Genomic DNA, 11,395 nt, shown 5'->3' on the forward strand with positions numbered 1-11,395 from the left:
ATACAACTGTGTTCTGCTTGATTTTTGTAGAGATGTAACCGACATATAACACACATTTAACAACAACAGCAGCAAAATCAAACAAGCTACAAGCGCTGCATCCCGTCCTCTTACTGGAGGATGGCCTGAGCCCTGACACAGTGAACATGGAGGGGGAACAGCACTCGGGGCTCCTGTTAGGGTCTGGGACACGAGCAGCTGGCCCCGGAGGGGGAGCAGCGAAGCTGGAAGTCCACCACTTGCCCGACGAAATCTGTCTCACTTTCTGGCCAAGTGACCCAAGAAAAGGTGCTGACGCACCTCATAAGGTCGTCCTGAGGATGAAGTGACATAATGCTTGGAAATGAGATGAAAATACCAGGGAGATTCTGATCCTGTAGCCTTTTGCAAGCAGCCTCTGCAAACCACCACACAAATGGTAAAATGATCTCCTGTTTTGTTAATTTCTTTGCCATTTAAGTTTTTGAGTATCTAGGGCTTATGTTGGTTTTGTATTTTAAAAAACGTACAAGTTGTTATAAATCTATAGGAATTAGGCTCATCTGTAAAAGGGTCTTAGCCTTGTCCCCCAAACCATCACACAAAGGGACTCTTGTGATACTAAATATAATGTATGTGCATTATTAAGAATTCTGAGATGACTCTTACGTGTCTAATTGGGGATTTCCTGTGCAGGCCCAAAGTGAGGATAAAGGATGATGCTGTGGTTCAAATATTCCCTCCTCCCCCTCCCCACACACATTAAAGTCTTTTAACTTTAAGAAACAGAGACCGTAAGATGGCATCCATTCAAGATGCAAGCCAATCCTTAGAGCGTGAGAGGATGTTCTGGCTCTGGAGGCTTGTGGGGGTCTCTTCTACAACGGGCATCTGTGGCAGCCATGTGACTCCTGGTCACAGACAACTGTTCTGGCAGATGGTGGCTGGCCCCCAGCCCCAGCCTCACCCCTTCCAGACCCACATCTCTTCTTGGCCCCATTCATGGATGGGAGAGGCTGCTAGCTTTGTCTATCAGTGAGTAATTTTCTCTGAAGCAGAATGTTGAAGTGTCCCATCAAAAATGATCCCACATCAAAACAACCACCTCAAAGTGGCTGTTGTCAAAAAGGCTTTCTCAAAGCAGTACTTGAAAATGTCATGTGCTCAGAACATGATCAGCGATTTCAAAGACTGGAACACCTGGCTTAAGCCAGCTCCCCAGATAACTCCCTTCCGTGGGGAATATCAAAACATCCAAGCCACAACTTCCAGAATCCTGGAAGCACCCACTAGAAAGGTGAAGTACGAGAATAGTTATTCTTGCTACAGAGATTTTTAAAGAGGGTTTCAAAGGTTTCATTCCAAGGCTATCTATCCATTGACTAGGAAATCTGGGAACAAATCCACGAGTCCCAACTTAGACCATTGTATTTATCACTTATGTTGCCACCAAGGCACTCCTGTCCAAAGAGGCCCTTAGCCCAAATGCTGTGGCTCCCTTCAGTCTCCACACTCCACCACACCTGCCCTTCTGGTTTCACCATGTGACTTGCACAGCATCCTTTCTCTGGGTCTCTAGGTAGCCTATGAGTAGCTGTCTAACTATCTGGGATGGCTGTTCAAATCTGAACACTCACAGATTTTCACAGTGGAAAGTAAAAGTTAGGAGGCTGGGGTCCTCCCAGTCAAGGCCGGGGTTCAGCAAACTACAGTCTGCAGCCAACTCCTGCCCATTTCTGTAAACATGGTTTTACTGCAACACAGGCATGTTTATTCATTTATGCATTGTCTAGGGGAGCTTCCCTGTTGCAACAGCAGAGTTGAGCGCTTGCAACAGAGGCTGAAAGGCCCTCAAAGCCTAAAATATTTACTATTTACAAACACAGAGAGTTTGCTGATCCCTGGTCTAGCCCAGAGATGACTATCAGAAAAACTTGAGGGGGAAGAAAAAAGCAAACAGCCAGACAAGGCATTGCTCATAACCGTGTCTGGGCAACAAAAGCAACATAAACCATTTGGAGATCCTAAAACAGAGGCCCCAAAGAAGTCTGTATGTCATCACTCAACATTCCCTTAGTAAGTGGAGGCAGAATGCTAACTTAAGGATATGCTTGGGGAGGGGTGCCTGGGTGGCTCAGCCAGTTGGGTGTCTGACTTTGGCTCAGGTCATGATATCACAGTGTGTGGGTTCAAGCCCCGGGTCAGGCTCTGTGCTGATAGCTCAGAGCCTGGAGCCTGCTTCGGATTCTGTGTCTCCCTCTCTCTGTGCTCCTCCCCTGCCCATACTCTGTCTCTCTCTCTCTCAAAAATAAACATTAAAAATTTTTAAAAAAAGAATATGCATGAAAACTTGGCCTATCAGTACTCAGACCAATGGTTAATAACATAACTGAGCTGGCAGAAAAAGCAAAGGGTGAATAGGCAGATGGTCCAGGGCATGGTGACCAATCTGCCCACAGCCACATGGGCACATGAGGCGACCTCATCCCCTGCAGTCTCCACCCCAGCCCCTCCTGGACACTGGGTTCCTGAGGAAAGGAGAGAGGGAGGAAGAAAGGAGGGAGGGAGAGGTGGAAGGAAGGAAGCATGGGAGGGAGGGATGGAAGGAGAGAGGAACCAAGTAAAAGGAAGACGCACAGAAAGATCTATTCTGACTCTACTTTCCCCTTCAGCTACTGTGCATTTTTCTCTTCCTACCTCTCCTCCTGTTCTCCTGTGGGTCTATTCCATTTAGGTTCATCCCCAGCATCCCACCAGAGCTGCTTTTGTCAAGGTCACCAAGACGTCTACGCTGTGCCCTTGGGCCCCTGTTCTTCTCTCTCTACACTTGCTCCCCAGGTGATCTCGTCTAGTCTGTGGCTTTAAACATCACTTACACATGGTACCTCCCAAGCTTGCCTCTCCAGACTAGGGTATCCAGGCTGTCTCCCTCATCTCACCCCTGGGATCTCCCAAAAGAACTCCTGATCCCACAACTGCCCCCACCCCAGACTTTGTCACTTAGTCTTCCCCAATTTAATTAGACAACTCCAAACTTCCAGTTGTTCAGGCCCAAATCCCAGGGCCTCCCTTCAACTCCCCTCTTTCTCCAATGCCCTCCATCCAGTTTGCCAACAAATCTTCTCGGTTCTACCCTAAGAATATATCCAGAATTTGCCTAATCTTCACATACATCCCCCACCTCAAGATTACTGCCACGCTCATTTGACTGTCTTCCTTCTTCTGCCCTCGTCACCTCCCACCCCCATGCTCCCCAGTCTATTCTTGACACAGAGGAAGAGGATCCTGTTTGGAGCAGTGCCTGCCAGCTCCACAGGGGAGAAGCTCAGACGTCAAGCCCACCCTTATTCTCCTTGATCTCCTCTCTCCCACCCTCCCCTCCAAGGCTGCAGGTAAGCTCCCCCTGCCGGCCTCCCTGAGCTACTTCTCCCCTCCTTCACAGGGCTCTGCCAGAAGCCAGCCAGCTGCTCACTGAGGGCTTCCCTTACCCTCAAGCACAATCTCAAACGTTCCACACTCCTCACGCCCCCTCTCTTTCTCCTTTCTCCTAAGCTCTCGTCACCTATCTTCACTCAGGAGGGCAGAGATTTCTGTCTGGTTTTGTTTTTGCCGAATCCCAAGGGTCTGTGGCAGAGCCTGGTACAAAGCTGGCACTCAGTAGATGTTTGCTGGCTGGCTGACTGGACAGGTGGATAGATGGGTGGCTAACAGGGGACCCCGAAGACAGATTCAACTGCGGTCCCTCAGCATTTCTGAGACAAAGTGGTACAGATGACACCAGTCCACCCCCAGCCAATGGTCCAGTTAAATTACAGCCAGCAGACCCCCGTCCACATGACAGAACTAACAAAACCCACTTTCTTTTCCCCAGACGGGGGAAGATGAAAAATGTCATATGGCTGTATTCTCCCCTTTAAAGATAGTTTTCTCTTAGACTGTGGTTTTGTGCAGTCATTTTCCCAAGAGATCTGGTTCTATAAATTTGAGCAGACAACTGGGGCAAAGCAGGCCAAATTTTTATACCTCCGGTGTCCTCAAAGGCTGCACTGGATGTTGACACACAGTAGGTGATCAAATATTTCTCTAATCAATGAACGAATGTAGGATTTTTTGTTATTTTTTATGTACGTTTAATAAAAGGAAGTAACTTGATAACTCATAAACGTATACAAATTGCTAGTAAACTCTGTCTAAAACCTAGAGCCAGCTGACACTTAAATCCTCTGTCTTGAGAGGTGGGTGCAGGGACTCCCCCCTCAAGAGTGGACAGGCCCTTGCCCCTTCCTGTGCCCACTGCCCCCCACCTGTGCTCAGGTGTGAGAGACACCTCATCTTCATCCAGATCCGGGGAGTGGAGGCCAGGACAGGCATGCAGAAGCAGCTTCTCTCGCTCCTGCTCCAGGGCCTGTTTCCTGCAGGGAGAGGACAGTCAACAACAGAGGTCAGGGCTGTCCCCAATCATCCAACCCTGACACTGGGCTAGGCCTAGGAATGGGGGCCATGGCCCTAGACTCCTGCATAAAGGCCTTCAACCGTAAATTTGGATGGGGCGGGGGAGAGGCATCACATTGAATCCACTGCACGCTCTCTGAAAAAGTAGACGAGAGCAGACAGGCCTCAAGGAAAATTTTCACCACACAGATTCAAATATGCCTTTGTTTGTGTGCCTTGTTTTGGATTTTCCCACTTTCTAACACATCAACGCCTATGCCTAGCCCCTTCTCCTCCTCCTGGGGTCTGGCCACACTGACCTGGAGAGGTCCCCAGGCTCATGGCCCCTGGAGCCCCTGATACATGGCCTGCCTCTCTGGCCCCAAGGGCAGCCCTCCAGGTCCTGCTCATTCCCTTCCTCTCCCTACCCTGTGGCCTCTAGCCCCAGAGGTGGGTCCCCACCACGGCCTGCATGCCCACCGTTTTCTTGCTAGACACATGACTCCCTCCTCTCCCTCCTGCCCTAACCCCACCAAACCCCCAAGCAGGCAGAGTACATCCTTTGGCCTTCTCGATCCTTGCTCCCTCAACAGTCAGGGAACCACCCCAGTCCTTGTCCTCCCCTCCAGGTGCTCACCCTGGATTTACCTAAAGGTCCTCAGGTCCTAACGACTTCATCTTCAGCCTAGGCCACTGTCTGGAGTTCGGATCCTCCTAGCCAGCCACAATTGGATGATTTCCAGCTGAATGTGCCCGAGGCCCTCTGAACCCACATGTCTGGGTCTGAATTCCCTTCCACACAGGTCCCAAAGTCCCAGCCATCACCCACGTCAGCAGATGCATCATAGCCCTGCCACCCTCCTCCCAGGACCCCACACCATCACTGTTTACCCTCCTTCCTCTCTCACCCTTCCCATCCGTTCTCCATAATGCAGCCTGAGTCATCTCTGAAACACAGCAGGAATCACATCACTAGCTCCTTAAAGTTCTTCCAACTCAACCTTGTGTTCGTGAGGCTTCTTGTGACCCAGCCCTGGTTCACATCTTGGCCGCACCTCCTGCTATGTGGACCCCCAACCCCCACTCTCCAGCGCTGAGAATTCCACTTCTAGTCTGCCAACAGAATTATCTGTCGTATCCACCTTCATATGTGTGGTCACTCATGCTGCCCCCCCCAAATCTTATCCTCCAAGGTTCAGAGACAAGGATACCTGTGGGGAGCCTTTTCTGACCCCCAGGTTAAATGAGGTGCCAGTATTCCAGGCCCCTCCACAGCAACTTTCCAGCATGGGAGATCTAGAAGCATTCAGTTAGATCTCCAGGTAGAGGGGCCTACACAATCACCTCCATCTATCAGGCACCTGGCATAGGACCCAACAGAGCGAGAACCTCCCAGAGCCAGGTGCCCTGATGAGCTTTGCTTGCCCGCATCACCATCATGGCAATAGTTAGGCTGTACATCTCTGTCAAAGCTGCCTGCCTTTCCCCCTCTCACCATGGAACCCTTAAGTGGGAGCTGAGAGGCTGCCACATGGGCATGAACAGGGCAGAAGAGAGCAAGGGATTTTACCCGCATCCTGCCCACAGCAACCCTGAACAAGGCGTCTGGATGTGGCAGAGGTCTGGGACTCTCTGCCTTCAAGATGGCCCCCTGTGACCTGACTGCCGCTCCATGTGCTTATTATTGATTAGAGCACGCAGGACACTCCAGGAGGCATGCTGTGTAGGAGCGCTCCAGGCTGCTCCATCCTGAGGTGAGTTTGCTAGAAGTCTTAGAGGACAACTGCCTCCCAAGTTGCTGCCAACCCCACAGAAAGAACATCCCAGGATGGACCCCTTTCCACACTTACCGCTTCTCCTGCAGTAAGTAATCTAAGCTATTGACATAGCTCTCTGAGGCCCCAGAGGTGAACTAGAGAAACAGGAGGGGAGAATGGGAGACGAACATAAAGATAAACAGATGGGGGGGGGGGGGAGAATAAAAGTTAATTTAAATCAAGCCCCTTATTTTGTTTACTTTTCTGAATAGACAATACATTCACATGATTAAAAAATCGAGAGGTATAAAGGCATCTGGTAAGATGTGTCATCTCACCTGCATCCCCAACTACCTAGGTTCATCCTCACAGAGGACCACACGTGTTTGCTCCTTGGTGCGCTTCCAGAGACATTTTATCCACAGACAAGCAAACAGTAGTACATTATAGACTCCCCCACCCCCACCCATAACACAAATGGCAGCACGCTATGAACCCTATTCTATACTTTGCTCTGTCTAATTAATAGGATGTATTTTTTTAAATTATTCAAATTCAAGTTAGTTAATATACAGTGTAGTATTGGTTTCACAAGTAGACCCAGCAGGTTCATGACTTACATATAACACCCAGTACTCATCCCAGCAAGTGCCCTCCTGAAGGCCCATCACCCATTTGGCCCATCCCTCCAACCACCTCCCCTCCAGCATCCCTCAGTTTGTTCTGTGTATTTAAGAGTCTCTTATGGTTTGCCTAATTAACAGTATGTCTTGAGGGTCATTCCATATCAATACTAAAGATATAAGTTAAAAAAAACAACCTTTCTAATGTAGGACTAGAACATAACGTATTAATTCCCTGGTGGTGGGCATTCAGATTACTGACAATCTTGGGCTATTATAATAATTAAGTCCTATTCTCAGAATAAACTTTCTAAACTTAGGGGTCTCTAAGTGTCACCACAGTCTACCCAGAAACTGCTATTTATTCCCACCCAGCTTGAAGTTCATCACTAAATCTTTCATTTAGGCATGTCAATCCACTGACTAGAGTTAGCCCAAGTCTTTGTGACTGGCCTAGCCCAGACCCAGGCACCGACCGAGGTCTCTCTTTTCCCCAGGGGGATAACCCCAACCGTAGTATCCAATTTGGCACCACCCCAAGCCATCTGTTAGCAGGGGCTAGCAGCAGATATAAGGGGAGAGATATATCCCAGCCACAAGGGTCCAAAGGCTGGGAGAGGTTCGGGGTACACAGTTGAGGAGGGATGGTTACGGGGAGGGGGCCGACAAAAGGCAGTTGGGATACAGTCAAGGAAGAATGGCCAGAGAGGGAGTGGCCTAGCGGTGATGAGGAGGGGGTGGCAAGGAGAGGAGGCCAAAGGGTGGCCATTGGCTTACCGAGGTGTGGATGTCCACCATGGGAGCTATAGCCCTCTGGCTTGGGCCTGCCATGTTCCAGAACAGCTCCTCCAGTGAGGTCAGGCTCCCCCGGGGGTCTGAGTCCTGGGGCTCCTGGTCTAACTCCTCAGACAGCTGGTGAGCCCATGTCCTCAGGCCCTGAGGCCCCCCTGGGCCCATCTTCTTCTGTGCTGGGGCCCCCCTAATGGCCTGTGGTACCCCCAGGTTCAGGAACTCTATGGGTGGTGGGCTCCAATCAGTGGGGAACATGTCCCCAGCTGCATGCACTTTGGGCCTCTTTGACAACTTGGAAGTTGAAGCTGAGGTGGGACCGCTGCGGCGCCGGGTGGGGTGGAGGAGCCCCTGGTGCAGAGGATGGTCGAAGCAGCCACTCTTCAGGTTAGGCAGGGTGGGCATCACAGCAGCTGCCTGGACCCCTATGGAGGGGACAGAGCATTATGGTGTTCCACCACTTGCCCACCACCATCCCAGCCACCGTGCCATGCTGGGTGAGGAGAGGGGGCAACACAAGATTGCTGTGGGCAGGATGCAAGGGGAATCCCTCAACCATGGGTTGTCCACTTCCTCATGGCCCCAAGCCTCAGAACGGCTCTACCTGTGCAGGTGAGAATGCCTACCTTCTCTCTGAGGAAGGGCTAGTGGAGTCTTCTGGGGCATGGCCATCTGCAAACCACTGGATGTTCTGTCCTGGAAAGAACTTCCTGTCAGGTGAGGTGAGCCTCCATAAGAAAGCTAAATTCTCGGAAGCCCCAGATTCCCTACAGAGCGTGGGCCCACTGGTGCCCAGGAGGAAAACTTCCCTCCAGCTCTACCCCAAGGACCAAGCATGTGCACTATGAAGATCAAGTTGCTGAGGTGCAAGGGATTCCATGTGACCTCTCATTTCAAGGACATGATAGGCAAGTGTAAGGACATCACCATTCTTTAAAAACCTGCATTAAATCAAAACTAGCACAGGTCAACAGAAGCACAGGTCAACAGAAAATTATGTTCTGAGAAGATATTCTGCACATCTTGCTTGTTTGGTGTCACCCCCATAAAGGCTGTTTGCTCACAAGGGGCAGGGCAGAGCTATTTAGTCCCCGCCATTTTCCTAGAACCAGCACAGGCCTGCCACACAGTAGGGCTTGGTGCATTTCTGTTGAATGAATGAGTGATTTAAAGATACCCAGAGGTGGTCCAACAAGCCCCCTCCAGTGTTAGGAGCTGCCCCTCCTCAGCTAAGATGCACCACGCCTCACACGCAGACATCTCTCATGGTATCAGACTCAGGATCAGACCAACTGAAATGCAGATGAAAGGTGAATATCTGAATGAGCTAATGACCAAAGGAAGCAACCGTTTACAAAAAACACAAACACTAACTCAACAAGGATTCAACCTCAACAACAGTGAAAGACATTCAAATCAATATGACTGTAAAGTATTCTTCAATAACAAAATCATAAAAAATTAAAAATTTATAATAATGAATGTTGACAAGGCTGTGAAGAAATACATTGCTGTTGGTACTGTAAAATGGTTTATTCTTTTTAGAGAGCAATTGATCCATATAAAAATAACTGCAAGATGCACCTGGGTGGCTCAGTTGGCTAAGTGTCTGACTCTTGATTTTGGCTCAGTTCACGATCTCACCATTCATGAGATGGAGCTACTCATGGGGCTCTGTGCTGACAGTGCAGAGGCTGCTTATGATTCTCTCTCTCCCTCTCTCCCTTTGCCCCTACCCTCTCTCTCTCTGTCTCAAAAATAAATAAATAAACATGAAAAAAAATAACTGCAAAACTGTTTATACCTCAGAGTAAGGAACCCAAGACACTTGTCCCTCCACAAAAGCAAATAATTAAGCTGACAAAACCTGTCAGAACCAATACTTACAGAACTCTAGAATCTAACAAGAAACGAACAACAGCCAGAGAAAGGCTTAATGAAGAAAGCTGCTACATTTCAGTAAAATTATGTTCGGGCTTTTGAACTTACCCGCCCATCATTCCCCACCCCAAGCTAAGAGGCAGCTGTATTCCTGGTGTGGCTCGCCGGTGCCACAGGAGGCAATATAAACTTTGTTCTCAAAGAATTGTGCTTGTATGTTTTGACCTGTCTTGTGGCTCCCTGAGGGATCAACTTGGGGTCTTACCTTTGTTTTATCCCACTTGGAACTTTCTCAGGGCTGGAGTGGCCTCCTGGGCAGCACTTAATGGAAAGCATTTAAAAATAAGCCTACCAGCCACAACCACCTGGGGCAAGGGATAACAGGTGGGGCAAGCAGCAGACAGTTTGAAAAGTTAAAAGAGAAAGAGCCTAAGGAAGGAGATACATGGAGGAGTAAACGTTTTAAAAAGCTCCCACATAAACCAGAAAGTCCAGAAGGCCACACGATTGCCCAGGGTTAATGAACGCTTACGAGAAACATGAGAAGACCATAAGCTTTTACCTCTGGCTGATCATTAGGTTCCAAGTAAGCAGGAAGTGAAGGCTTAGGCAGAGTTGCATAAGGCCTGCCTAAGCTTTGAAGGAGTACTCCAGCACAGACCCAATCTCTAAAGGCCAGAAGAGTTTTATTGTGGTGGTGGTGGCGGCGGCAACAGCAGCACTTAAGGAACTTCCTAACAACGTACCAGTTAGCCACCAAGCTAAAGAAACTGTGACTTTAGTGACTACACACAACAAAATAAAAATGTCTTTGCAAAAAAAGTTTAGAAAAATCACTAAACAGACAACTATAACTCACAGCAACCAGCAACAGCAAATTCAGGCGAGGGGTAATCCTATTTACAGTTACTGCATTATAATATTCAAAGTGAACAATTTTCAACAAAAATTACAAGGCATGCAAAGAAATTACAAAGTATGGCTCATTCAAAAACAAACAAAAAGAACTGTCCTTAAGAAAGTCCAGGCACTGGACTTACTAGACAAAAACTTTAAATCAACTGTCAGATATGCTCTAAGAACTGAAGGAAATGATGACAAAGAACTGAAAGAAACCAGAAGAGAATGAGGCCTCGCCAAATAGGGAATATGAATAAAGATAAAGAAATTATAGAAAGGAAATAGGCACAAATTCCGGAGTTGAAAAGTACAAAAACTGAAATGAAAAACTAAGTAGAAGACTTCAATACCAAATGTGAGCTAGCAGAGGAATCAGTGAACTTTTATATAGGTTAATTGAGATGATCAATTCTGAGGAACAAAATGAAAAAAGAATAAGATGAACAGAGCCTCAGAGACCAGTGGGACACCATTAATTATATCAATATATTTATAACAGGAGTCCTAGGAGTTGAGGCAGAGATGGCAGGGGTGGGGTAGGGTACAGGGGGACTGAAAGAATATTGCACTTTCAAGAAGCACAACAAACTCCAAGTAGGATAAATTCAGAGAGATCCACACCTAGGCACGTCATAATGAAACTTTTAAAACCCAGTGAGAGTGTCTAAAAAGCAGGAAGAGACAAGTGCTTCATCACCTTCAAGGGAGTCTCAATAAGATTAACAGGTGATTTCTTGTTGGTGGGAATGTAAACTGGTACAGCCCCTCTGGAAAACAGTGTGGAGGTTCCTCAGGAAACTAACAATAGAACTCCCTTATGACCCAGCAATAGCACTGCTAGGAATTTACCCAAGGGATACAGAAATGCTGATGCATAGGAGCACATGTACCCCAATGTTCATAGCAGCACTCTCCACAATAGCTAAAACATGGAAAGAGCCTAAGTGTCCATCAACAGATGAATGGATCAAGAAGATGTGGTTTATCTATACCATGGAATACTACATGGCAATGAGAAACAATGAAATCTGGCCA

The 11,395-nt window shown here is 48.2% G+C and overlaps 1 protein-coding gene across 4 annotated transcripts in view; it reads right to left on the minus strand.

The window, feature by feature from the left end:
- Nucleotides 1-11,395, minus strand: part of FAM178B (family with sequence similarity 178 member B) — a 115,961-nt gene that overhangs the window by 83,767 nt on the left and 20,799 nt on the right. For all 4 annotated transcript variants that reach the window (XM_039232455.1, XM_039232454.1, XM_039232457.1 and 1 more), the window contains exons 2-5: nt 8,206-8,275; nt 7,568-8,004; nt 6,261-6,322; nt 4,284-4,391 (exon numbers count right to left, since the gene is read on the minus strand). In XM_039232455.1, coding sequence (XP_039088386.1) covers nt 4,284-4,391; nt 6,261-6,322; nt 7,568-8,004; nt 8,206-8,275 — 677 coding nt within the window. The remainder of the gene's footprint in view (nt 1-4,283; nt 4,392-6,260; nt 6,323-7,567; nt 8,005-8,205; nt 8,276-11,395) is intronic.

Source organism: Hyaena hyaena, unplaced genomic scaffold (genome assembly GCF_003009895.1).
Source record: "Hyaena hyaena isolate Hyena2069 unplaced genomic scaffold, ASM300989v1 scaffold_64, whole genome shotgun sequence".
NCBI classification, from domain to species: domain Eukaryota; kingdom Metazoa; phylum Chordata; class Mammalia; order Carnivora; family Hyaenidae; genus Hyaena; species Hyaena hyaena.